This window comes from Yamadazyma tenuis, chromosome 6 (genome assembly GCF_029203305.1).
Source record: "Yamadazyma tenuis chromosome 6, complete sequence".
Lineage (NCBI taxonomy): Eukaryota > Fungi > Ascomycota > Pichiomycetes > Serinales > Debaryomycetaceae > Yamadazyma > Yamadazyma tenuis.
This window is the reverse complement of record NC_089466.1, coordinates 485,227-512,982: the sequence shown is the minus strand read 5'-3', so window position 1 is coordinate 512,982 and position 27,756 is coordinate 485,227. Positions and strand designations below refer to the sequence as shown.

The 27,756-nt window shown below is 37.0% G+C and overlaps 9 protein-coding genes across 9 annotated transcripts; 6 read left to right on the top strand and 3 right to left on the bottom strand. All coding sequences in view use genetic code 12, as the record gives it.

The window, feature by feature from the left end:
* Position 1: 1 nt before the first annotated feature.
* PSN45_004461 (uncharacterized protein) lies at positions 2-4,351 on the bottom strand (the record flags this gene model as incomplete). Its single annotated transcript, XM_066158299.1, has 1 exon — positions 2-4,351. One exon carries the CDS (start codon positions 4,349-4,351, stop codon positions 2-4), a length of 4,350 nt encoding a protein of 1,449 aa, XP_066014396.1.
* Positions 4,352-5,419: 1,068 nt separating this feature from the next.
* Positions 5,420-6,898, top strand: PSN45_004460 (uncharacterized protein; the record flags this gene model as incomplete). Its single annotated transcript, XM_006686999.2, has 1 exon — positions 5,420-6,898. One exon carries the CDS (start codon positions 5,420-5,422, stop codon positions 6,896-6,898), a length of 1,479 nt encoding a protein of 492 aa, XP_006687062.2.
* A 104-nt stretch (positions 6,899-7,002) lies between these two features.
* Positions 7,003-8,040, top strand: ERG26 (erg26, C-3 sterol dehydrogenase; the record flags this gene model as incomplete). The annotated part of the gene is made up of 1 exon (XM_006687329.1): positions 7,003-8,040. One exon carries the CDS (start codon positions 7,003-7,005, stop codon positions 8,038-8,040), a length of 1,038 nt encoding a protein of 345 aa, XP_006687392.1.
* A 15-nt stretch (positions 8,041-8,055) lies between these two features.
* PSN45_004458 (uncharacterized protein) lies at positions 8,056-8,766 on the bottom strand (the record flags this gene model as incomplete). The annotated part of the gene is made up of 1 exon (XM_066158298.1): positions 8,056-8,766. The coding sequence occupies one exon, from the start codon at positions 8,764-8,766 to the stop codon at positions 8,056-8,058; it is 711 nt and encodes a 236-aa protein (XP_066014395.1).
* A 681-nt stretch (positions 8,767-9,447) lies between these two features.
* On the top strand, positions 9,448-11,058 carry PHR1_2 (DNA photolyase phr1; the record flags this gene model as incomplete). Its single annotated transcript, XM_006687331.1, has 1 exon — positions 9,448-11,058. One exon carries the CDS (start codon positions 9,448-9,450, stop codon positions 11,056-11,058), a length of 1,611 nt encoding a protein of 536 aa, XP_006687394.1.
* A 9,941-nt stretch (positions 11,059-20,999) lies between these two features.
* PSN45_004456 (uncharacterized protein) lies at positions 21,000-21,899 on the top strand (the record flags this gene model as incomplete). The annotated part of the gene is made up of 1 exon (XM_006687003.2): positions 21,000-21,899. The coding sequence occupies one exon, from the start codon at positions 21,000-21,002 to the stop codon at positions 21,897-21,899; it is 900 nt and encodes a 299-aa protein (XP_006687066.2).
* Positions 21,900-22,236: 337 nt separating this feature from the next.
* Positions 22,237-23,673, top strand: SET5 (SET domain-containing protein 5; the record flags this gene model as incomplete). Its single annotated transcript, XM_006687004.1, has 1 exon — positions 22,237-23,673. The coding sequence occupies one exon, from the start codon at positions 22,237-22,239 to the stop codon at positions 23,671-23,673; it is 1,437 nt and encodes a 478-aa protein (XP_006687067.1).
* A 71-nt stretch (positions 23,674-23,744) lies between these two features.
* On the top strand, positions 23,745-24,368 carry PSN45_004454 (5-formyltetrahydrofolate cyclo-ligase; the record flags this gene model as incomplete). Its single annotated transcript, XM_006687005.2, has 1 exon — positions 23,745-24,368. The coding sequence occupies one exon, from the start codon at positions 23,745-23,747 to the stop codon at positions 24,366-24,368; it is 624 nt and encodes a 207-aa protein (XP_006687068.1).
* Positions 24,369-25,087: 719 nt separating this feature from the next.
* On the bottom strand, positions 25,088-27,439 carry PSN45_004453 (ubiquitin carboxyl-terminal peptidase C19 subfamily; the record flags this gene model as incomplete). Its single annotated transcript, XM_006687007.2, has 1 exon — positions 25,088-27,439. One exon carries the CDS (start codon positions 27,437-27,439, stop codon positions 25,088-25,090), a length of 2,352 nt encoding a protein of 783 aa, XP_006687070.2.
* Positions 27,440-27,756: the final 317 nt, after the last annotated feature.

The following is a 27,756-nucleotide window of genomic DNA, read 5'->3' as shown; positions in this document are numbered from 1 at the left end:
TTTATTGAAATGAAAAATCAAAGTAGAGAGTTTCTGACAAAGCATTGTCAGCAGCCAAAACCCTTAAATGACCGGCATATTCTTGAGGGTCGTACCTTTCATGATCAGGTTTCAAAAGATGCTGTTCCATTGGAAGAAGCAAGTCTTTTGAATTGTTCGAAATGTCCAGAAACAAAAAGGAAGAATATGCTTTGTCAAGGACAGGCATTTTCTGTGCACTGGGTAAAGCGTAATCAAGCAACAGTTTCTCTATTGCTTTTTTGATGAATTGGTGATCTTTGTAACCATCAAATATTAAATAGGCCTTGCCCAAAATACTGTAAGTCTGACAAAGTGCTTTCAATTGATAGTTTCTTAACACGTTGGCAAATCGACTACCCCAATGAGAATAGCATAGCGAAGTCATGTCTTCGAGCAGAAGGACGAATCTCGCAAACTCTCTACTAGTGACATCTATCTCGAACGAGTCTAGTTTTAGAGACAAAAAATCCAACAAAATGGAAATACATAACCAGTATTCCAATTGATTTATGGTAATTGCCTTCATGTAGATACTGACTAGATGAAATAGTGAGTTCCAAATGCCGGTTTCTGTGTACTGGTTCAATGTTGCAAAAACATCCTTTTGGTACACTATACTGGAAATAAATTCCTTATGCAATACAACTAGTTTTTTGACTAATGGCAAACCCTTCCATTTTATTTGATTAGCTGAAATGGGGGTTACATCCAACTTATTAGCCAACTCTTGATATATGGAGAGAGTTCCTACAAGTTCAGTTGCATGAACCTGAAGAAATTCAACGTTTCGCTTGCAGAATTCAACAAACTTTGATGATTTGAAATACCTATCATATTCTTCATTCAAAGCATCCATGAATGAACAGATCAAGTTAACCTTACTTTGCCTCAGCATTGCTCCTTCCACTAAATTGGACAACACAGATAAAACGATTTGAGACTTATTGGTATTGAGCTCAATTGGTGTCAACCTCCTGTTCAAATGAATATTTTTGAATTCGAGGATGGGCAAGGAAAGCCTCCTCAATGCATTTATGATACTCGTAGCGTACTTTGGGGGTTGAAGCTTTGCCAACAGCTTAATAAGGGTTTGTAGCACAACCTCCAAGTGCTGCGGTATATCATTGTAATTCAAAATGTTGCAAAATAGTTCCAAAGAGAACAAATCTCTCAGGTAAGAATTACCCATATAGAGGAATTCTTGGAAAATTATCTTGTTCCAGTTCGGATCGACAATGGCAGAAATTGATATCCAAAGCTGTAAACAATCCTCAATGAGGAGAGTCAATTTCTGTTCCCTAACTCTGGTCTTCATTGGGAAGCCTCCCATAATTCGGCTGATATACGAACGAATCTTCTCAACAAGGCTTTTTGCTAGTTCTGACTTCTGAATCAAGGTTTCTCTTTCAAGAATTAGACTATGTGCTGCAACTTTCAACAATTCAATAACTCTAATTGCTATGTCATCATGAAAATCTTTCAATTCTATTCCTCTCATCACGTTAAAGAACTGCAATGAGTTCAGAGCATTTAATGATGACAGTGGCTTGTCAAGGCAGAAAGACTGTTTCATACAGACCGACAACTGTATCAATATCTTGGATATTCCAGGGACCGACAGATATAGCAGAGAAGTATTAACAAGCAACAAACTAAAAGACTCTATCGGTGCAGTCTGATCTTTTGAAATCACAATTTCAGTATATGTCTTGAGATTTCTGATGGCCAACAGGTAGATATCAAGGTCTTTAGATTCTTGAATCAGCTTTATCAAATCGGTGACCAGATTGTTCTGATTTAGACTTGAAACTTGGCTTAATATTATAATGAAGTTAAACCTATTGATGAAAGCCACCTGGTGTTTCTTTCCTTTTCCATAGCTAAAATGGCTGGACGTTAACAACTTCGTTGAAAGCCTTTTGGTTGAGGAATCGGCAGACAAAGCTGAGACGTAGTAGTAAAAAAACTGGATAAAGCACTCAAAAAAGGAAGAGTTCGGTATATCATTGATAGTAGAGATCTTCGAAATTGGGGCTGCATCCAAGCTCTCGTCTTCAAAGTTGAAGAATTTTCTTTTCGTGACGGTAGAATACAAAAGCATTATAAGCTTTTCTTCTAGAGGCCAAGATCTCCGCTGATTCAAAAGGAAACATATGTCAATGAATTCTTTGTATAGTGTACTTGGAATCTGTTCGTTGAAAGTGTCATACAATTTGTAAAGGCATTCCCAGTTATAATTCTTGGGTGAAATCTTGTTGCATAAGTAAAACATACCCTCCAAACACATACCAGTTCTTTGTTCGTTAACTTTTTCAACACTGTTTATCACTGTTGACCAAAACAACTCCATGTTAGAAGATAACAACTCAAGGATAAAACTATAATACATGTCAGCTTCATTAAAAGTTCCAAATTCTGTATTCTCGTGTAATTTCTCATAAACCAACCACCAAAAGAACCCACAGTAGTCTTTGAATTCATCAAATAGTACCTTGCTGCTACCATTATACTTTTCAGTCAAATTCAAAAAAGTGTAAAAAATGCATAGAGTAGAGGGAAGAAGTTCAGAAACTTCTTTTGGATCTCTTCGAGCAGATCTTTTCACAATGTACCTGAGGTACTTCCATTCAACTTCATTGGGAATTTCTTGCAATGTGACATACCAATTTAACAAGGTTCGAAGAGCCCCTGCAATCCCTGACAAGTCAACAATCGTACCATTTAGTCTTCTAGAAATCGACTGCAAAAGCTGAACAGCTTCATTAATAGAATTTAATTTTGTCACCAAACTGAGTGTAAATCCCCTATCTCCAAGGTTTACAGTCAATGGTCTAGCACTTCCAAAGGAAATATAATCTTGGCTCAACAAATGTAGTTTGGATATGTCAATGTCAACTAACCGCTCTTTTCTTCGATTAAATTGGAAATCTCTTTGGTGTATCTGATCGAATCTACTAGTCTTGATGAACTTTTTGGTACTTTCAACTTCTATTGAAGTGGTGAAGGTAGCAGGAGATTTTTTGTAGTAGTAGTTTGAAATAGGAGGTTGATATACCTCACTTTGGGAATTTTTGGTCTTTGTTGAACTTCCTTTGGCTTCCTCCTGTTCTTTGGCTTTAGTTGGCTTCTCGTGCAACTTTCTTGAGGGTGCATTAAATTCCTTCCTTCTCAACCGTTTCACTCCAAACTTTTGATACTTTCTTTTTAATACAGGATCAGTTCCACGAGAATTCTGCTGTTTGTTCCAAGGTACCCCTCTAAAAGTGGAAGCTCTTTTGGGCTGCTTAACAATATCGGGATTTATTTCACTTTCATCTTTCAAATAATCGCTGATTCTCTTCTGAGGTGCTGAACCCACTTTATTGGGGAAAGCGGCACCATCAAACATATCTATATCCGATAAGCTGATATCATGACTAATTTCTGGTTCTTCTGAACTATCAAGATGCCCTTTATTTGCAAATAAAATTGTTGGCTCATTTTCCTCTTCATCGCTTTCCGATTCAGAAAACATATAGGAATTGTATCTAAAATCAAAAGCATGACTTTCATTCAAAGCTTCGTTCATATATTTGTTGAGGTCGTCATTATTGAATGTGAGATAGTGTTCCCCAATTTCTTGCATGTTTACTTCATCGGAGTCTTTTTCCTGAAATAGTTCATCATATAAATTCATTTCATTGATAAAATTCGTCTTCGATATAGAGGATCCTTTCTTCTTTATGGCCAACCCTTTTCTCAAATCAGTTGCTCCAACTCTCTTTGTTTTCGTTGTAAGTTTTTTTCCCTTCCAAATTGAAAGCCTCTTTGCAGATTCCGGTAAAACACCATGAAGGATATTCTTTCCTCTCCTAACACGTCCTCCAACATGGACCATTGCACCATCTTCATCTTCCCTTTCCTTTTGACTATTACCACCATTGTCATTTTTATTTATCTTTGTAAAGACGGAATTGGCATCTTCCAATTTGTACCTCTGTAACTCGTTAATATCAATCAACGATATTTCAGAAGATTCACTATCTCGTCTGTGGCTTGAATCATTTTCATCCGAGTCATCTATATAAACACTCCTATGTCGAATATTAGCGATGGAATCATCAGATTCGTAGTCCACCAGTTGCAATTCTTCTATATCACTTTCTGTTCGCTCGCCATTTCTTGTTGTGGCCAAATCTGGTACTTCAGGGTCGTTCTGTGAGAGCGATCCAATGTGGACATTTGGATTAGTTCTTCCCAAGAATTTATAGAAACTTTTAGATTTATACCTATCTTCATCTGGATATCTGGACTTTTTTCTGAGATACTGCTGATTTAAAAACTTAAGCATAGACTCTAAGTTTCGGTTTTCCTCGTAGATATCATTCAAATAGTTAATGCTTGCAAGATCAAGCCAATGCGCTTGATCTGCTAGGTAAGGATGAGTACTTGCAAAGTTTCTCTTTCTTAGCCCACGGCGCAGATTTAATATAGAGCTTGCAGCAAAGGGCATAATAGTCTCTAATGCCTCCTCGATTTCTTTGCTTTCATTGCTCTTATTTGCTTGTTCTGATTCAGGTGTTATTCGTCTTTGTAACTGAAGTGCTGGTTTAGTTTGCAACAAGGAAGTGTATCGAGATGATTCAATCTTGGTGATGACTTGCAGCTTTACTACTGGTGAAAGCAGATTTATCATAGACTGAAATCGACCTCTTGAAATGCTGGATAACGGTAGAAGCTCACATTCAGGTTCTGAGTCTGATACGTGTTCAGTCATGTTCGTGTCTTCATGAGTATGCAAATGGGATTTCGGTTTATTTGTACGTTATTTATTGGGTTAAGGAGACTTTATTCTGCAACCCGTGAAGTCCCTAGATTAAAAGATAAAGCTTAGTATTTTTCGTGTTTGTTTGTCTTAATGCGATTCATGAAAATACGGGGGACTAATAATTTATGGTCCAACCAAACAGTATTACTACAGTTCACTTTGGGATCATTGAAGGACTGCTGGTAGAGTCAACATGAGTCAATAATTGAGTATATTCAATAACTGCTAGCTATATTAACTGGATTTTCAGCCTCCGCTATTATTGAAAACCTTTTCTGCACATCCTCTAATTGGTTTTATCTTTGAATTGGACAATAAATACTCCGAAAAGTATCATAATATCATCTAAAAGTCTCTTCTGTTGTAGTTTCTTTACTTGGTAAATAAACCAGAATACAGTAAGTGTGAAACCATAGGCATATTTAAGGTCGTGTCTCAATAACACTCATCTTCTCAAAATTCTATCAACGAACTAATTATTGTCATTAAACCAAGTAGCTCATGGATAACAGAAGAGTTTACAAAAAACAAACGAATGCAAAGGAGAAGAGGAGGAATCTATTGTCTAAGGTAGGAATCCTCGTATCCTCAATGTGGAAGAAAGCGGATTCATTCCCTGACAACAGCGTACCTCTTCCCCCATCCACTCCTACTCCTACACCCAAAGCCTTTGGTGAGGATGCAAGCATCATCGTTACACCAAACAATACTCAATTGGACTTTGCCCCTTCTCTTAATAAGACACCCAATGTTTTGTTGTCAGAGTTTTTCCTGCAAAAAGGCAATAAACCATTGACGCCAATCGAATATCAGGGTGTTATGTCCCTTCTTTCACAATCACAGGGAAAGTCTAATAATGGAATAATATCTCCTAAAATGCCAGGATCTTTTACAAGGTATGATAGTCCATCTCGTTTAAAGTTACCTGAGAAGTCTAATAAAGAAAGGCTGTTGATCGAATCGACGCCATCACAACAGAGTGTTTTGAAAAATACCCTGAATACAAGAGGTTTAAGCCCTCAAACTTTTGCCACTCCCGAATATAAACACAAGTTGCATGGTACCACTGAATCGGCTATAAGCTCTGTGAAAAGAAGTGCTCCGTCTATCAAAAGAGTCTATCAATTCTCCGGTTTACCATCACCTTATAGAACCAAAATCAAAGCCCCAGTGTTATCCTCGAACAAAAAGGTTCATCAATTTGACACTAACCATATGGACTCTTTGATAGAAAAGTCGTCAAGAGATGTTGGAAAACCTTTGAACAAGACTGCATCTTCTTTGCTTTCTGTTTTGGATAACAATAAGAGGAATCAAAACACCTATCTTCATCAATTTTCAAATCCATACATGGGAAAGTCTGCAATAGCAAAAAGGCAACACAATCTAACTGCTGACGTTATCAACTCCTCAATAATGTTTGATCAGTCCACAGATTTGCCCGATACCGTGTCAAACAATAGTTCTATTACCACTCCAGCAGCTGAAACGGCATCTGCTGCTAATACGAATGTCAATAATTTATCTATAAATGCAGCAGCACAAGCTATTATTCCCACGGATAAAGCTTCCTCCACATATTCTGTTTCTTTTCCTACGTCTGTGAGTGCTCACCCTCAGGTATCAGCTATCAAAAATGGCAACCTTTTCAACAACTCATCCGTATCAGCAACAACTCCTTCTTTGAGCTCTGGAGGAAACCCAAATGCCTCCAATGGATCTTCTGATAGCAGCACAAAGGAACCACAAATTTTGGATGCACATGAATCAAACACAAACACAAACTCAAACTCAAGCTCATCCGGCCCACTGCAAGCATTTGACTCAACGAGCCTAAAATATTTGGGACTGCTTGAGCAAAGCCCTAAAAAAGAATACAGGCAGAGTTCCCTGTCCATTTCAGCAAATGTGATCTTGCCTGATGCGTCTGTTCCCCCTCTAAACCTTAGCTCCAGCGGCTTAGCTTCAAATGGAGGGCCTTTCAATTTCCCACAACTAGAGTTGGTCGCAGTGGAGCTTGATTCCGTAAAGGTCAGCAATTACAAGTATCTCTTCTCGTTCAATGAATAGCATCTACTGTGTACAATTAAAATGGCGTCGTTTTCGTGTGTATACCATGTAATTTTCTCGCGTTGAAGTTCAAACAGATTATACGATCGCACAATTAGCCTGATATGTCTGAGCTTCAATCTGTACTCCTTGTTGGAGGATCAGGATTCTTGGGACTTCACTTGATTGAGCAGTTCACCAAAGGATGTCCAAAAACAAAGATTCATGTGTTTGACATTCGCCCAATTCCCGACACCATTTCAAGCTACTTTACCTTCGACAAAAGTTCGATTCGGTTTCACAAAGGTGATTTAACCTCCCCTGAAGATGTGGCAGCAGCTATAAAAGCCTCAAAATGTGATGTAATCGTTCACTCGGCTTCTCCTGTTCATGGGAATTCTGATTCTGTATATCAGAAGGTCAACGTTGAAGGCACCATCAACTTGCTTGAAACGGCTAAAAAATTGAAAGTGAAGGCCATGGTATACACCTCCTCTGCTGGTGTTATCTTCAACGGAGAGGATATACGTAATGCTAATGAAAGTTGGCCATATCCAAAAGTCCACATGGATGGTTATAATAGAACAAAAGAAATTGCAGAACGAGCCGTTATGGCTAGTAACTCCGAAGATTTCTTGACTGTATGCTTGAGACCCGCTGGTATCTTTGGCCCAGGAGATAGGCAACTTGTCCCTGGTCTCAGAGATGTTGCCCGTGCTGGTCAATTCAAGTTTCAGGTTGGTGACAATAATAACCTCTTCGATTGGACCTTCGTAGGAAACGTTGCTGATGCCCATGTCCTTGCAGCACAGAAAATTTTGATTCCTTCAAAAGCAAGTTTAATATCTGGGCATACATTCTTCATTACTAATGATGAACCTTGTTATTTCTGGACTTTGGCAAGAGCTGTTTGGAAGGCTGATGGCTTCGTCGCTGATAGAAATATTGTGATAAGTAAGCCAATTGGTATCTTAATTGGGTTCATCAGTCAGAATATTGCAAAGCTCACAGGAAAAGAAGGAGGTTTAACGGTGTTTAGGGTCAAAATCTCTAATGCCTATCGTTACCATGATATTTCGAAGGCTAAAGAACTCTTGGGCTACAATCCTGCTGTCAGTATTTCAGAGGGAATTAGATACACTTTGGACTGGATGAATGAATAAGTAATTTTGTTTGACTTAAATTAAATAGGTGCATAGTAAAAGTGACAACCCCAAGCATATTGAGGTAACTAGGCTCACGTCCAATAAATTGGAAACAGCACTTGAACTGCTTTTCGTGATGTTAGACTCGGCAATCACGGCGTCTTTGTCAAAATAAGTTTCGTTCTTCGTTCCCAATCCATCTTCAATGTTTTTTGGTTGTCTCTCTGTATCACCTCCTATGAAAAACTCCCCTTCTTCTTGTCTGGTGGAAGCCTTACCAGATACCTTAGACTTGAAAATAGCAGGTTGTCCCTTGACGTCTTTCTCGTAGATGCCTCCTTCTTTGTCATTTTCAAATTTTTCCTTTAACCTTTGTGTTTTTTGTGGCAATTCATTACTTTTTTTGAAGGGTAAGGAACAGGCATTTATATCGTTCAAAGGGGCACAATCTTGGTACAACACTGTCAAGAAATTAGTTGATGGATTACCTGGACAAATATTAAAGCATTCCTGTTGTATACTTTGCAAAGCACAACACTCACAAGCTAAATCATTAGCTTTGCAATCATCAAGCTTAGTGAGAACAACATTACAGCAGGAAGATAACTTAATCAAATCAGGAGAAGAACACCTTTCATAAGGTCTAGGATTAGGGTTTACATATGTTCCAAACTCAAGGTTCTTTGAACTAGTCACACACCCAAGTAAGAAAACAAATGTTGTAATACAGCTGAATTTCATCATGTCTTATGTCTGTGGATTTTGCAACAAATCAATTTCGCAAAAAAAGATATCTCGCATGCAAGAGCGGACATTTTGTTGAAGCTTTCTAGAAACCAAAGAGGGCACCACCAGGGGGCACTTTAGAAATGCGGTATACTTGGTTAAACACTAGATACGCTTATTGAAAAATGCATAATTGTCTCTCTTTGCATTTGCGCTAGCACTACCGTCATCTAGATTCTCTTCTCGTCTATTATTTGATATAAACAACACTCTAGTCGAGTTTCACGTCGGCAAAACATCGCCACCATTAAATACAAGCTCCTGTGTACCTGCATTTGTTACATACATTCCCAAGTTTGATTCATTTCTAGAAAGCAACTAAACTCGAGGTGAATATTCCTAATTGGGACAAAGGTTGCACTTCACACAGGCATGCGATTTCTAGCACTTACGTTCACTTCAACATCTGTATCAGAGATCAAAATGTTAAGTTTGTTTAGAAAAACATTATTGGTCAAAAGAGTATCCATTAATAGGGACCAGTGTTCAAGTTATTTATAGCCCACTTTTGTAGAAACGGCAAACTGGACCGTGTTTTGTGTGATTCTTCATTTCGTGTGTGTTGATCTTGAAATTGTATAAATAAATTTGATCCGCCGGTCGAATTCACGTTCTGTATTATCTAAACTATCGTTAACAATGTTAAGAAACTTTTCCTTCGTTCTCTTATGCCTCTTATTAAGCTTGCTTAATCTTACAACTGCCGACGAATTGTCCGAGATTGAGGTTGTGGGCAACAAGTTTTTTTTCAAAGACAACGGTACTCAATTTTTAATCAGGGGTATTGCTTACCAGGAAAATACTGCCAATAGCACTGCTGATGGTGGTTCCACTTCAATTAATGACCCCTTGGCAGATCCAGATTCTTGTAAAAGAGATGTTAAGTACTTCCAAGAATCAAATACTAATGCCTTAAGAGTTTACGCTGTTAATACAAGTTTGAACCACGATGAGTGTATGAAAACGTTTGCCGATGCTGGGATTTACATCATTGCTGATTTGTCGGAACCAGACAAATCCATTAACCGAGAATCTCCAGAATGGAACCTCGATTTATATGAAAGATACACTAATGTTGTTGATATGTTTGCCAATTACACGAATGTTTTGGGTTTCTTTGCTGGTAATGAAGTCAGCAATAACAAAAGTAACACCGATGCTTCAGCATTTGTTAAAGCTGCTGTAAGGGATACAAAAAAATATATGTCTGATAAGAAGTATAGATCAATTCCTGTTGGATATTCTTCAAATGATGATGAAGATATTAGGGTCGCTATTGCTGACTACTTTGCATGTGGAGATCTGGATGAAAGTGCCGATTTTTTTGGTATTAATATGTATGAATGGTGTGGAGATTCTTCTTTCAAAAGCTCTGGTTATGAAGCTCGTACTGAAGAATACAAGAACCTTTCAATTCCTATCTTCTTTTCTGAATATGGATGTAATGCTGAGAGACCTAGAAAGTTTACAGAGATTGGTACAATTTATGGAGATGATATGACAGACGTATGGTCTGGTGGTATTGTTTATATGTACTTTCAGGAGGATAACGATTATGGATTGGTTTCAGTTGATGGTGATACTGTTAAAACTTTGAGCGATTTCAAGTACTATTCCTCTGAGATGAACAACATTTCGCCATCTTTGGCACAGTCCTCAGAAGTTTCTGATTCGGCTTCTACTATTGCTTGTCCAACCTCAGCGGCTACCTGGTCTGCATCCACCAAGTTGCCCCCAACTCCAGACCTGGAAGTCTGTAAATGTATGGCTCTGAGTTTGAGTTGTGTCCTCGCCGACGATGTTGATACTTCTGATTACAGTGATTTGTACGGCTATATCTGTGATAAGATTGACTGTAGTGATATATCAAGTGACGGTAAAAAGGGAAAATATGGTGATTATTCATTCTGTTCTGATGAAGACAAATTGTCCTATGTCTTGAATGCATACTATAAGGATCAAAATGAAGACAAATCAGCTTGTGACTTCAGCGGATCTGCTTCGATTAACAAAGACGCCAAAACCGATGCTACTTGTGCGTCCTCTGAAGCTTCAGAATCTGGCGAATCAAGCTCTGGAAGTACTTCTGGTTCTGGATCCGGTGCTTCTGGAACTGCTGATTCAGACTCTTCTAACAGCAAAGGCTCATCTGCAACTATTGTCGAGTCTTGGTCAATAAGCCAGTTAATTGGTATAACCACCATTATTACTTCATTTATTGGAGGTATCAGCTTTGTTTTGTTCGATTAAATAAATCTATATTTTTTTATGTAGTTTTTGACCTCATCTATTTTGTAATCATAAAAATTTCGTTAAGTAGTTTAGGATCCATGATGGACGCTTTCTTTTGTTTGATATATTTAGAACGTGCCGATAATCTAGATGATATGGCAACTGGTTGCAGCATTTCTGCAGTATCTTCATTCTTCTGATTTTGTTTCTTCTTGCTTTTCTTTTTATCAGAGATCAGTTCATCTATATCCTTGCTGCTCTTTTCTTCTCTATTATCTTTCGATTTTGACTTTTTTATTATCAATCCTCTATCTTTCGCCAGTTTGTTTTCTTCTCTATTATCCTTCGTTTTTGACTTTTTTGATTTCAGCGATTTCAGTACTCTATCTTTGTTTAGTTTCTTTTCTTTCTGTTTACTTTCCTTCAGGTTTTTCTTCTTCACTTTTTTTATCTTCATCCCCTGGAACTCACCATGGTCTTCGTGTTTTCTTTTCTTTTCTTGTGTTGCCTTTTCTGGTATCTCTTTCAATTGTTTCATCTCTGAATCCCAAGTACTCTTCAAAACATCACCTTTGATGAACTGGATACCAAGTTTACCATTTATTATTTTTTCTTTTCTACTTCTCTCAAGTTCTTGATTGACTTGTGTTTCATTCCCATTTAATCTGCCTAAGATCCTTTGAAACGCATCTAGCCCGTATGCAACATCATCATTAAGCAATTCTTTGTCTTTCTTCTTCATCTTCGCTCCCAAACCCAAATTATCATCCTTTATTGACACCTTAACGTGGGTAGTCAAAGCGTGACCGACTAAACCCAACCCCTTTCCAGGCTTCCAGCCAAGTTTTTCCAAATGCTGATGACCAAATCTAGTCGTATCATTGGACCAGTTTGTATTTCTAGGATCCAATCCGAATCTCTGTTTAACCTTTGTTCCAGCAAGCCCCATCAAGTATTAAAAAATTTTTGATGAGATGCGACTCACCCGCGAAATCTTATTATGTGGAAATACTGATACTGTTGGTGGTAAGGACACGTATTATCACATAGTGAGTGAAGATCATGGTTGAGGTGAAAGAGACGTATATACTATCAGTTGAAGTAATATTAGTGAACCCCGTTCCTGTTCAATCGACTGTTCAAGTCAATCATACAGGCACGTCCATCATCTTTTCAAGGATCCACTTTCCCGTTAAGTACAAGCTCATCTAACAGCCAGTAGCCTTGAATTCTTACTTTTCAGTAGTTGCTGATAACAATGCATTACGGTGTTGCGTGTGAGATAAATAATTCAAAGGAGGATGAGCTTTACTTTCTTCTATTCCAATATCACCTATCAATCTTATAAATATCGAAAATTATCCTATCCGACAATCCAATATGATTTCCTTGTCCATAAGAGGAGTTGCAAGAAGTACTTTCAGAGAGATTAATGGAACCATTGATCGATCTTAGTCTTGTATATATAGTACTCTAACAATGTTAGTGGCTCTATCGATTTTGTAATGTAATCAATAATATTAAAATCTATTTGGTTATTCATTTATATCTAATATTTGCCAATTTTAAAATTTTTATTGCATTAAATTTGACATTTAATCTTTTTCTATCTCAATACTTAGTATTCAGCTTCACAAACTGAACTATGTGTTTGATTCTTTGATGACCATATCACTGGAGAATCACCATACCTCACCATGTTGACAGAGATTGATTTTTTATTGTATTTATCTATTGCCTAGTCACTACCAGCAAAAGCTAACAATCACCTACTTCATATTAATCATGAAATACAAAATCTAATTTCTGAAAAGATATTTGAAAATCATCTTGGTCTACGCTAAACGTTTTCCTTTTAGTCGACGAGTTGTAGAAGCTAGTGATATATTAAACATACCCTGGAGATGAATCACTAGAGTTGTAAAAATACACCAAGGAGAAGATATAATATCTCAAGATATTACAAGATAGTTTTCCAATCCCATCAAGCAACTAGACGACAAAAGCCTCTGAATTCAAAAGGTATTTAGTTGCTACCGCCTTTATGTTGATCAGTAGATATCCTGTTTGCGGATCAGCACAAAGCTACAACAAGAGTACTGTCACCTTGTAAAGTCCTTCTAACAACAACCATTTCTCTCAAGATACAACCCCGACAGGGCTATAAAATAAGACAAAGTCAAGAAACACCCAGTACAAACAAAAAGAGAAGGTATTCAAACGCATCAAGCATGCTGAAATTTAAGTATATTCGAGTCTGGCACAAACAGATACAAAGATATAACTTGTACCCACAAACAAAATATTTAAATGATGATGTTGTTCAACATAAGAACGAGATGAGAGTGTATGCCTGCTCAAAAGAGACAAGTCTTTACCAGTGAAGTTCCACATTTGATTAATTTTCGAATTTCAATAACGCCCTATGTACGTGGAAAAATCGTAAACTACACATCTTTCCCTTTCCCTAATTATTTCCTCAATCTATTCAACAACAAGAGCAAATGAATTCATCATTCATTATATAAGAAACATACCGAATTAGAATACCCAATCTTCATCAGCCCTCAATGAATTTATTCCAGGATTTGAGGCTTCAGAAATGTACAACATACATGCACTCTGAAAATGCCTCGCTTGAAGAAAATTGTTGCTGTAAACACTCTGGGATCTCTTGAAACAAGTATCAAGCGGGACCAAGTGGAAAAACTATAATTTGGGGAAACAAAGTCATTAATCAGCATGATACTCCAGAACCCCCATCTAGATAAGTAAAGGGAAGTACTTGACCTTAATGATTATTGATCATACTATAAGATAAGCTCGTGGTTGATAGCAAAATAAAAGTATGTAGATTGAAAGCAGCCTGAGATTGTCAGCTCTAGTTTCCTTAACACGCAAATATCCAAACTACCACAGGATAAAACAACATTAATAAATGGCCATATAACAATACAAAATCTCTCTAGTTCGTAAATATATATTTACAGTTAAACAGCAATCTTTCCATGGTTATCTCTATCTCTTAATCTGAAATATTGGTAACTCACTAGTAATGCTACTAAGATTCCCGTTCAATAAATGAGCAACGACCTTGGTATTATACCCGTAACCAGCACCACCCTTTAACTACTAGCAAATTAAACATATCAGGAAAGAAAGAAGACCAGGACATCTGCATTAAGCATATATTTTTTTTTAATTTTTTTTAAATACAATTGAGAAATGCCAAGATAAGCATTAAATTAAAACAATAATTGTCAGAACATTGTTTATATCTCAAGGTTATTAAAAGATAAACCCACTCATCGATCTGAAACAATTTTCAAAAACCCGGTAATACGGTCATAATTCAAGGACCTCACCACCCTACTGTAATAACAGCCCTTGGCTTTACTATCCAACATACTATGAACAGGGTTATTGATAGCCCTAAGAATCTTGTAAAATTAAAAAAAGACAAACATACATTCATCAATCAAGGACTCCTATATCTAAAAGCTATGTCTATTAAACATTCAGTGAAAACCTAAAGGCAAAATGAATCTTACCTAGTGCGAGAAAAGGAAATCATATCAAGTAATAAGCTAGTATCCCTCTTAAACTCATTCAATACCTAAACAAACTTTAGCCAATCATTAAAAAGACTTGACAACATGAAACACTAACCTTTATTGAAAACATCATATCAATTTACTGGGTAATTCCAAGTAACAAAACTGAAATATTTACAATAATTGTACGATAATTGTAGGAAAATAGTTTCTTCAAAACAATCAAATAGCTTACCAATCTTTAACCGAACACTAATCATCAACATGATGAACAGAATGATATAATTTAACATCATTGTTGTACCCGGAACGGTGAATTCTATGTATTTAGTATATTATGTAGTCATATACTTTGTACTTCCGTATGAACATTCTAAAGAAGAAGATATTACCATTATGTTAATGATTAATGATTATTTTACTTGCAATCCAATAATTAATTAATTTGTGTGTAACGATATCATATTTTCTAGAAAATATAAAACAATGGATACATTGCCTTGTAACGAAAAGTAACATTATTTAATATATAAAACGAAAGGGGTAGTTCTCAAAGACTATATTGTAGCAATAGATTTGTACCTTAGAAAAGAATGGAACTTGGTTGTCACTGTTAGCGCACAACGCTTAATAGCTGTGACAGTATATTAAAGGGTCTGTATGAAAGAAAATTTATATATCTACATTTTTCCCTTTCAATAGTGAACATTTACATCACTAACTTTTGAAAGTTTTGTTGGTTATCTATAAATTAACTGTTTACATCAGGTGCATTAAGTCTAAGGGTTGTATTCTATTTTTATTCATAGATATTTGAAAATTAACGAATGTTTTGGAACCCATTCACTTCCCCATTTTCCTTTCAACTTATACTTTGAAATTTCTACATGTAATTGTTCGCTAGTAAATTTTGTAATTTTACTTCAAGTCGAAAAGAGTTCGTGTTCCGTATATATATCAAATTACTATCACAGTCAGCCCTCATCAGCAATACAATATTTACTAACAGTTTTGAACATTCTACGTTCATTTCAAATAACCACCTAATATATTTTCAAATAGCTTTTTTTAAATTAGATACGTAATTCCATACATTTAACGAATGTGGGAAACTTGTGTTAATGTCCTGGTGTTTTTGCAGTACATATTATTTGGAGACTTGCAGAAGTCGTAAATAATGCTGAATTCTGATGCCTGGTCTACTTTCTTTCCTGATATGTTTAATTTGCTAGTAGTTAAAGGGTGGTGCTGGTTACGGGTATAATACCAAGGTCGTTGCTCATTTATTGAACGGAAATCTTAGTAGCATTACTAGTGAGTTACCAATATTTCAGATTAAGAGATAGAGATAACCATGGAAAGATTGCTGTTTAACTGTAAATATATATTTACGAACTAGAGAGATTTTGTATTGTTATATGGCCATTTATTAATGTTGTTTTATCCTGTGGTAGTTTGGATATTTGCGTGTTAAGGAAACTAGAGCTGACAATCTCAGGCTGCTTTCAATCTACATACTTTTATTTTGCTATCAACCACGAGCTTATCTTATAGTATGATCAATAATCATTAAGGTCAAGTACTTCCCTTTACTTATCTAGATGGGGGTTCTGGAGTATCATGCTGATTAATGACTTTGTTTCCCCAAATTATAGTTTTTCCACTTGGTCCCGCTTGATACTTGTTTCAAGAGATCCCAGAGTGTTTACAGCAACAATTTTCTTCAAGCGAGGCATTTTCAGAGTGCATGTATGTTGTACATTTCTGAAGCCTCAAATCCTGGAATAAATTCATTGAGAACTGATGAGGATTGGGTCAAACTAGGTTTCCAGTGTTTTGTGATGCGAAACTTGAATGTTTTCAGTTTAGAAAAGGATCCTATTTGTTATAGTGTTGTATAATTTGTGGCGATCTTTTGCTGTTCAAGCTATGAGATATAGAGCAAAGGATCTGGTAAAGTGCTTTATTGCTTAAGCATAGATCTACAACGATCATTTTTAGTGTGAGTTTGTATGATATACAGAATTATCTCCTTTAGGTTGCTCCTTACTGTCTATGGGTATTTGGTAGATTGTTGATCTTTCGTTATCTTTTGCAGGCTGGAATCAGGGGAATATGGAAATGTGCTTTCTAATTCTAGTTTTCTTGTATGTGGTGCCAATATGTGTGGTGATTAGGGTCCACTATTCTACCTAGTTCTTCGCTTCACATCCCCAAATCTTGGGTAATATGCAGTGTTTTCTGGATGGGTTACATACTTCCTGAGTCCGAATATCACACGTGATTGGTATTAAGTTTCGCTCTCCTTAATTTTTAAAATCGTGGACAGAGTAAATGGATGCTCATTCAAGGTTCTAAATATCGCAGAAGTGTATAAATGACGTCCTGATAGCTTCATGATGTCTCAATCGTCTATATAAAAACATTGTATATTGGAAACAAAAAAGACATACAAAAACATATATAGTAGTTCCAACCAGTCGAAAAAAAATGAATATCTCCAACTGTGAACAATATTCGTCAATGGAAAGCTAGTCCGTTGCCACCAACAGCAAATGTCACACCATCAATTTCGCTCTTGTGATACCGATATCGTACCCATTCATACGAATGGCTTCTGTCATTTTACTCTGAACGATAGACAGTTTCTGTGTACCATTCATCTTTCCCTGCTGGTGAATTGTACGTTGTGCTATCCCCTTTCTGGCAATTATGGTGCGGCCAGATTTTAAAATAAAATTACCTCGTAAAGTCCTGTGGTTATAGATGTGAGTCGAATACGATTTCACACTCGGTTCGTGACATCGAGAGTTGCTGTCAACATCAAACGTCCATTTAATTTCTCCTTCACAATTAGCTCCGGTATGGCCTAACAAAGAAAACTGGTTGTTTGCACGTTTTGTCAAAGTCATAGACAGATTAACAGACTGATCAAATTGTGAAACGTAGTCACTGCTTTGAGTGGTGCTCTCTTCTGAATCGTTCAACACAATATAGGACCAAGTGGTCAAACCCATGGTATACTCCCATAACCTATTATCTGAACCATTGTAGTTGATCTCTGAGCCATCTTTTCGAGATATCTGCATGAACCCTTCACTTGACACTTGTAAGTCATAATAGATTGCGTACAGTCCTAAGTACAGTCCTTAGTGCTCAGTAACATTTGCTATTTGAGTTCCCCTTGAAATTCTAATTGATTTAAGTCAATTCCGTGATCAGGGAAGAAAAGAACATGAACGTCGGATTCAATCAGGATTGGCTACTTTGTCGAATAACAGAGATGTTTCGGACGGTCGTGGAAAAGACTCTACGAGAAGTATACCTGTTAAAGTAAAGAAGGGAAAATACTCGTAACTATCGTCTCTATAGCTCAAAAGATAGGGAACAATTCTTTGATCTCTGGATAAAAAAACCTGGGTCTACGATAGCTTCAATTGCTAAAAAATTGGGTATAAAGCCTAGGAATGGGCAGAGGTGGGTTAAGGAATATAAGGAGTCCAATGATCAAGAGTTGCCAGAAGCTGAGTCAAGGGGGAGGGCTGCTGAACCGAAGCTTGGTGAAGGCCATAAGGAAGTTTTGGGGTCTGATGTCGAGTACTGCTCCAATTGTGCTTTCATCGACGAAGCAGGTTTCCGTATTAACATGAAACGTTCAGGGGGTTGGGCTACTAGAGGAGAAACACCAATTGTTAAAACACCCACTACAAGATCTGAAAATAGAACCATTTTGGGTGCAATTTGTTATCATGGGGTAGTTCAATTGAGTTTGAGGAAGCCAAAGGCATAAAATCTGAACTAAAAGTGTACGATTGATCAAGACAAGAGAGAAAATACCTCAAGAAGCACAGTTACGGGTCATTGCAAACAGTGTCTTCTTGATTTGATGGACACTTTGGATGAACATCAAATCATGAAAAATGCTTATTTAATTATGGACAATGCTAGTATTCATAAGAACCAAAATGTTTCGAGAAGTATTCAAGCAAGAGGTTACAAATTACTCTACCTCCCTCCTTTTTCTCCAGAATTGAATACATTTGAGCAATTCTAGCACTAAGGAAAAGTTCATTGAAGGGGGAAAAGCTCCTCCAAAGAGAGACTCTTTCATTGCGTATCAAAGAGGCTGCAAATTCTGTACCACTTAAATATATACAAAATAGTATCAAACACTCAGAAAACCATTTCTCTATTTGTTTGGAGAAGAAACCTCTTTGATTTCTAGTATTAATAGATTATTTTAATATTATTACAGCAATATCTATCAACTTCTATTTCCGTATATGCGTGTACCCATTTACTTTGTTCGCAGTACGCTAATTTATTTTTCTATTGACAAATATTGTTCACAGTTGGAGATATTCATTTTTTTTCGACTGGTTGGAACTACTATATATGTTTTTGTATGTCTTTTTTATTTCCAATATACAATGTTTTTATATAGACGATTGAGACATCATGAAGCTATCAGGACGTCATTTATACACTTCTGCGATATTTAGAACCTTGAATGAGCATCCATTTACTCTGTCCACGATTTTAAAAATTAAGGAGAGCGAAATTTAATACTGATCACCTGCGATATTCGGATTGAGGAGGTGCGTAATCCATCCAGAAAACACTGTATGAGAAAGCACTAAGAATTTGCAGCAATATAGTACACAGGACTATTTAATTCTACAAATTGTAAGTCTCATCAATCCGCAAGGTCAATAGAAAAAAAAGGGGGGCTACAGAATCCAATTTCTAGCGGGCAAGCAAATTGACTACTACAAATTACACAGAGGTCTATGGCTAGAGGGTCCTGTAGGAAATTCCACATCTTCAATTTGAGACTTGGCTTACTACCTTGTCACTTGTTACATTGTTCCTTTAACCCATTGGTGGTCAAATGGAATCCTTCCTAAGAAAAATGGCTTATTCGCAGTGCAGGAATATATATAAATTTTAAGAAAGCTCATTTGACAATTGAGCCACTGAGCTATGTAACTAATGACACTAATTCATTGGCCGACGTTCTTATCAGACATAACCAACGATTCAAACATTAGAGATTTTTGGGAAATATATGGTGTCTGGTTCAATGCTCTTAGTACTACTGATCATTTGACATTGCTTTTGTAATCCACTGACTGTATTGATACTATTTAGAATTACTCGGGAAGCCACCCTAATTTTTGAAAGGGAGAAGCAGCTCTGTCTATCAATATATTTCAATTACCATTAGTGACTCTAATAGGTATACATATGGTTTACAACTTCAGATGGGATTTTGTAAGCTTCTGAAAATCTTATATAAAATAACTGAATCTACAAGTTTAACACAAATTGTGAAAATCACAGTTTCTCAAAGTTCTATAAATTCATTGGAGGATATTCAATGAATGTAAAAATAAGGACAAGTGGAGAGTGAAAGGAAACAGTTGACGGAAAATTTGGCTCTTTAATGCAATTATTATCCTTTATATTTTTGTTACATGTGTAGTTTTGCTAATGATTCTACATAGTGAAACCCCCGAGATACAATTAAGATAGCTCAACAAAAAAAGCTGTATCAGCTCCTGTTTGGTGGAGGAAATAAATTTTCTGACCCTGGAATGGAAAGAGTTTCTCCCTCCATATTACACCATAGTTCATTTGTACACATCATGTGATTGTGTCCTGACCTTTGACACTTGGCACATCTCTCATCCATTGCTGCATCCGAGGCACTTTTGATAACCTTTACCTCTTCTTGCAAGCTTCTCAATGTCATATCAACTTCATTCTTTATTAGTATATTGTATGCTAATGTTATGATTGAGTCTTTCAGGTATGTTACTAATTCTCTGCATACATCGAATTCAATGATTTTAAAAATGTCTTGAGGGAAAGCCAAAAGAGAGTCAAGCTTCATATCACCGGTGGTCGATGTATCTGTTAGAACTTCCATTATTTTTTGTTGACTTGAATAATAATTCTTAGATAACTTCTCGTATCTGTCCTTTAAATGGCTCCATAGTTTTACTGGAGTAAAGTTGTCCACGATCGAATCCTTAAAAATTTCATCCGACATAGATAGTCGGAACAAAGTATAAAGGTAATCAAGAGACCTTTTAAATTCATCTTGGCCTATTTCTGATTCCAGAAGTTCACCATTTATATAATTTATAAACTTCGGATTTATTGATTTCATCAAAGTGGTCATTTGACTTGCCCACTCATCATAATCTCTGAAACTTTTTAACATTTTTCCTTCCCACTCATCAAGTAATCTGTCTTTTATTTCATGCAGAGAAATGGGATCCTCAGGATTAAGAGGAATATCTATTTCATGTTGAAGATCCATTACTTTAATTTGCATAAATGGTAATGCCAATGAAGAACGCGGAAATTATCTAATTTGAAAAGCTGAAGCTGGGTAATATGTTCTTGAAAAAGTTGAAGAACACATTGAAAAATCCCAGATTACGTACTGTTACTGGACAAACAAGTATAAGAGGTTATTCTGTGAGACAAGAGTACGATTCGCCGTTGGATTATTTGCCCAAGCATGGAAAAAAAAGATTTGTTAACTGGAGAGTGACAATTGCCTTTATAGCTATTGGATCATACTTGTCTTACAGTGAGATTCTATTGGATGCATATTCACAGTTTACAGAAACAGAAGAGCTGGATGAACTTTTGCCAGTGCAATTAAAGTACAGGATGACTCAGTTGCCAATTTATCAGCAACTTAATCATCCCCGAAACCAAGTTCAATGGTCCAAGCTTGAGACCTGGGAGGACTTTGACCACAACATTCTAGATAAGCAAGAATTTACAAAGTCAAAGAAAGCAAAGCACATTGGTGCATTAGAAAATTCAGTGGTATCTCATACATTAGCCAAACCAGGTGGGTTTTTGATCAAACCAGTGATGTATCATAATAATGAATCTAATGAGGGAGTTACTATAGTCCATGCAGGACACAAATTATGTGGGTATCCAATGATAGTTCATGGTGGTATTTTGGCGACTATTTTGAACGAAACATTCAAACGTAATGCTGCTTTATCGAAGGACACTAGTTCTGGATATAAGGAGGATTTCATGGTGGAGAATTTGTCTATAGTTTACAAATTTCCCTCTTTTTCAAATCAATTTTTGATTATAAAAACCAAAAAAGTTGCAATGGAAGGCGAGTCTAACCAACTTGTGAAGTTACAGAGCACCATTGAGAGTGAAAATGGTAAAACTTTAGTAAAATCTGAAGCGATTTTACGTGATACAGAACGTGCAAGCATTTCAAACAAAGTTAAATTGAAGAATATCTTTGGCTTGTAAATTGGTTTCTATGGAATGTCTTTTCCAGGATGAGTATTCAGTTAATGATAGAAAAGAGGATATTGTAATCATTGGTGGAAGCGAAGGGCGGAAGAAAAGCCTAGTAGAGCAATATTTGTAATATAATTTAGATAGCTAGCCCTGAATATTCCCGAAGATAACGAAAATAAGGATTAATAGATATTAGCCTCAGGTGTGTATCTGTGAATATATCTTGAAGATACTGAAAAAAAAGTCAATAAAAGTTATGGTGTCATTGCGTCCAAGGTGAAGCGAAATTCTTGCGTCTCACACTAGTAAAATATTATATGGCCGAAATTTTCTATCTCAAGTTAAGATGCCCGATTCCCTTGCTAAACACATCGAGGTTATTTCAATCAATGACTCCAAGGAGGAAGACCAGGAGCCAGTAGTACCACATGAGCGACAGGTGGTTGATGACGTGATTGCTATTTGGAGAGAGGATCCTTCTACCGAATCTGCAAGTATCTCCAAGCTTCATGGTATTGTAAAACAGCGGCACCCGAATTGGTCTGTTTCTGAAAAGAGAATTAAAACTTTGCTTAAGAAGTTCGGACTATCCAATAATGCTAACCAGCAGTTTAATTATGCTGGAGAAATCTCTTCTGCATCCGACCCAAACTTGCAATTACCTGAAAAAGTGAAGGTGATCATGACTACTAAGAGAGGAAAGGGATTATACGCCAAGTCGAACATAGCAAAAGGAACCTTAATCTGGGAAGAGAAGCCGTTTTTTTTTATTCCACCGTTGGCAAACTTGAAGTTAATCAAAAGCGGTAAAGCCTGTACTTATTGTGGAAAATTATTGACCAGTGCAAGAAGCTCTTCAGGAGTGTCCATGCTACGAGGTTTGGATTGCACAGGTTGCCCAGAACTCTGGTGTTCTATGAGCTGTAAGAAAATGAACGGAACGTTGCATGCTTCATTGAAACATCTATCTAAAGGCCGTAAGAGTGCACTCAACCCCGAGGCATTCTTAGACCTTGAGGAATACTGCATTAAGGAGCAATGGAATGCTTTATTTGCCATAACTTTGATGTTTGCTGATATTGTAGAAGACAAGAGTGGTGAAAAGTTGAAGTACGTGAAATCCATGGCGAGAGTATCACAAGCCACCAGATACAAAGCATTGGAGTCATCGGCAGGGTCGTTTGACAGTCTCACAGGGGGTGCTTTATTTGTTAAAGAACAGCAAGAGAATTTGTGGAAAGAGGGATTTTCCAAGTTTTCCAAGGTTTTCCCCAAGGCTACTAGCGATGGAACTGTGGACTACAATGAGTATTTAACGTTGTTGGGATCTTACAATATCAACAATTTAGATTCATGTGTTTTCCGGATTCAATCACACTTGAATCATACTTGCAATCCTAATGTAGATGTCGAAACCTCTCCAAATTCAAGATACGAGGGAATAAAGGTTTTTGCAGCTAAAGATATAAAAGCAGGGGAAGAGCTTAGCACTACCTACGTGAACCCAAATCACACAGTTCTTCAGAGACAGAGAGAGTTAAGGGCCAACTGGGGATTTACATGTAGCTGTAATAAGTGCAAGGAAGACTTGAAGGCTCAACACCGTCGGCAATCTAGCACAGCTAGTGGTGGCTCTGAGAAAAAGGCAGATATCAGAAAGATGCTAAATGAAACAAGGGAAGAACTTGACGGTGAAAGTATAGAACTTGAAATTCCAAATGATCATAGCGGGGAAAGGAGGAAGTCTGTAAGATTTGATGAAAAGGTTACTGTCAGCAGTTGAGGTGGTTGGTGTTTATAGTTTTCAAGTTCAAAAAGTTATTTTACGACGCGAAATTTGATTTGGATATTACAATGTACGTACGTGAGGCCAAGAAACAACTCAGATCGAAGATGAAGACTATGCTTATGGAGCTAAGCCCCGAGTCTATCCAGTTTCAATCTGAGAAAGTACACGAGAAGTTATTGAATCTTGAAAAGTTTAAGGAATCTAAAAAAATTGCCCTATATATGTCAATGCCTCACGAGATCCAAACGATAAAAATCATAGAGTCTTGTTTCCTATCAAACAAGACTGTATACCTTCCAAAGTGCAACTATGAAGCTTCATATGGCAGGAAGAAGGGTCACTTGCATATGTTGAAGGTTAATAGCTTCGGCGAGGTACTAAATCTTAGACCCCAAGGCAGATTCAAGATATTGGAACCGACAGATGGTCAAGACATCTTGCAAACGGGGGAATTAGATATCATAATAGTGCCAGGAGTTGCCTTTGATTTAGAAAGGAAAAGATTGGGTCATGGGGCCGGGTTTTACGACGAATTTTTGAGGGCCTATTATAATAAATTTGGGAAGACACCTTTTTTGGTTGGATTGGGCTTAAAAGAACAAGCTGTACAACAAATTCCAACAGAAGAGCACGACTGGAAGCTAGATTGTTTGGTTTTACCGGAGAGGAATATTATATTTAGCATTTAGTCAGTTGAAAGTAGTTTCGTTAATAAATAGAAGACATAATTTAGTTGACATACATCCCAACCATACAATTGGACAACATTCTATCTGCACTCACCCATGCGTGATATTTGTTGAACAATTGTGTGCCATCTCGTCCAGCACATTTCATAATTTGTTTAACACCCCCAGGGTGGAAATCAATATATGAGGTAATGTTGAAGACTTTTCCATTTATAGACGTCCATGCATCGTCTTTTCTATTATGTAGCTTCAATTCATCCTTTGTGACCGTCACATACTGCGGAGGAGGAGTATTTGGAGGTACACCACGTAGTTTATATCTCTGAGAAGAATTACTATTTAGATTGGCCCAGTCCAAGGGGGAATGACCGGGTTCTAGAACAACTTTCTGCCTTTGTCTTGCATTAATAGCAGTGGAATTTGGGGCTAACGAATCTGATCGATCCACCCTTTGAAATGAATTTGGTCCAGGAAATAAGGTGTTAGAGCCCATCTGATATACAAGGAAATTTGTTAGATCATTTTTTTGGGGCGCGATGTCGTAGTCGTGAGTCTTGTATGTTCGGGAGGAAGGTTACAACCTTCAAGAAAGAAAATAAAAATCTACAGGACAGAGCTAATGTACAAGTGAAAAGTAATATATTTTGCAAAGACTAGTTCGAGATTAAACTGAGCATAAATTGTATATTTTCGATTTTTAAATTGGGGCTTTTCAAGAGCTACTTCTCAACTCTCTCATAGTATAACATGTACACACTAGTGGTTTCACAGAGGACCGCTGCCTTAGAAACTTCGGTAATGAGCGAATCACTTATTCTCCAATACGGATTTTTCAACAAGCTGGGAATTTTTTTTAGTTTGACACCGTTTCCTGAGTCTTGATGATGATCCTTCGTCTTCAATTTGGCATTTACCTGATCAGTTAATTCACTGCTGAAGTAGTCAGAATCCATCTCCTGAACGATAATCTCGGCCGGAGTTGTCAATCCGGATGGAATTATTTCCTCAATCCTGACATCCTCTGGATCAGCTTGGAACACAGAAGGTCTTCTACCCATCATGTTGCTGAATTTTCTGCGGAAAGTGCCTGGAGGCTCGGGTATATTATCTTCATTCAACGAGGCCATTATATCAGCCCTATCGGAAGAAGATGAATAAGTCCTTTGACTTTCAGAAGATGGAGCATCAATTTCAGTAGAAGAAGCAGATATCATAGAAGCTCTTCTGAACTTCGTGCTTGCGGGAGGTTCGTGTGTCTCCTCTTCGGTCTCAATAGCCTCGTCTAATATTTCTGGCGACAACTTTATAATCATTCCATCTTTATCCTTCACAAACAAGGGTTTACGTTTGTAGCATTCGTAATGTCCTTGCGTGTGGGACCCTTGATGACGAATCATTGCCTTTAATCTATATTTATAAACGTCATTTTCATTGAATTTGAATTTCTTGAAATGGTTGATTAAATCATCTGTTTGGTCTGTAGTAATGGGCGAATTGTTCAAAGACTCCGGAGTTTTCACAGTAGCTGAGGAAGCAGAACTCTTGGAAGATGCTATTGCCTGACTAATTGTGTGTGTTGAAATCACAGAATCCACATCACTCTCTGTTTGATCAGCAGCTATAGCGTCTTCATCCTCGTGATCTTCAGATTCTGAATCATGGTCCCCTGACTCCTCAACATCTTCTCTCTGTACCGCTTCATCTTCCATATCGTCAACATCTGTCGTTAAAACCTTAGATTTGGACGTGTCTTCATTTATGAAGAAGCTGTCTTGAGCTGCTAATTGGAAATGCTTCAAATCCTCAGAATATTCTTTTCCAATACTCAAGTTTAAATGGTCTCTGAATGAAACCCTACAACTATTTCTCGTAACATTAAAACCATTAAAACTTGATCTTGATAAATGCAATCCAAAGATCTTGGGGGGTTTCAAGATCTGGTTTTTTCTCAATACAGTGGAAGTAATCTTGGATATGTCAACATTATTCTTTTTGTAAGTTTTTATGTAGTTTTCCAAATACTCAGGTAGGTCATCGTTAATACAAAATGAAGGATTGTCATTTAGTTTCGTTAATTCTTTGACAAGGATTTCTTCTTCAGCAGCTAGATTCAGCCTGTTCTCGGCCTTGGAGTAATTTTCATTGTTGACAATATACTTCACCCTGCATTTCAAGCACTGATAGCCATCAATAGATTCGCTTTCGTTTTCATTCAACAAACTTTCAAGGTCAGTTGAAATAGTCTCAGGTGTGTGTAAGGTAAGCATTAAGAACTGCAGAAATTTGGGTTTGGAAACGCCTTTGCAGTTAAAACATTTCATCTGAGTTAGTATTAACCCATTTAAGGGAAAATCAGGAAACTCAATTAGCTTGACTACGCCAATATGCTTGTGCAGTTTGCTTGATAAATTATTGAGTAGATTTTTAAATTTCTTGGTTACCTTCAAGTACTCGTTTTCTAGAGTTTCACTGATCAATTGGGTCAACTCATGGGCGTCATGTTGACTTCTCGAAATTTTGGCATCAAATATCTTTTCAAGATCGTGCAAAAAAGTCCATACCGAGATAGTCCTGGTGGTAAGCTGAGTGGCCTGCAACTTTTTTAAGATCTTTGCTAGTGAGATATGCAAGGGAACCTCAAATTTGGCCTCCATTTTCTTGAACTTTGGATTTGAAGGGTTGTTGGATTCTGGAAGTGCATCAGGAATTTGATCAATATCAATTTGATTGTCTTCAATGAATGTTGTAAGATCGTGAAATGATAAAATAAACTTATTCAAATATTCGGTAAGTCCAGGCAATGACAGATAGGCCTGTAATGAACTATTGGCAAAACAATCGTTTCTCATGTTGATTAACCCAGTGGTATATTTATCAGGTCTCTTTGTAAACATTTTGTCTTTTCTTGGGAATAAAGTTGGAGATAAGATGTAATACGCTAGTAAGGCTATTGATGAAATTGATAAGTACAAAGGAAGGTCGAAAGCAAAAACGAGCTCTTTGGGCAATAACTTATGTGTTTGGTGTGGTTTGTTGGTAATTAAGCTTCGGAGCTGACCAACAATCTCCATTCAAAACTTTCAAATTTGTATAAGGAAAATGAGAGTGCGCTGCTTGAAGTCAGATTTCGAGCCTGGGGAATCTTTCAATTTTTGTGCTACTCTACGAGTTTAGTGACAAACCTTTCGATAAGAAACCTTGTGACTAGCTTAGGATACCTCTTGACTTAGCCATACTGAAGTCACCTTGAATTTAGGACAAAAAAGAGCCTCATCGATATTTTTGTTTTGAGATCGCAAATCATTAATTCTGAGGGCTACCAAATTAGATACTTCTAGCCTACTATCTCACAATGCTGATTAAGGCACTCCTTCCCGATAATCCGCCA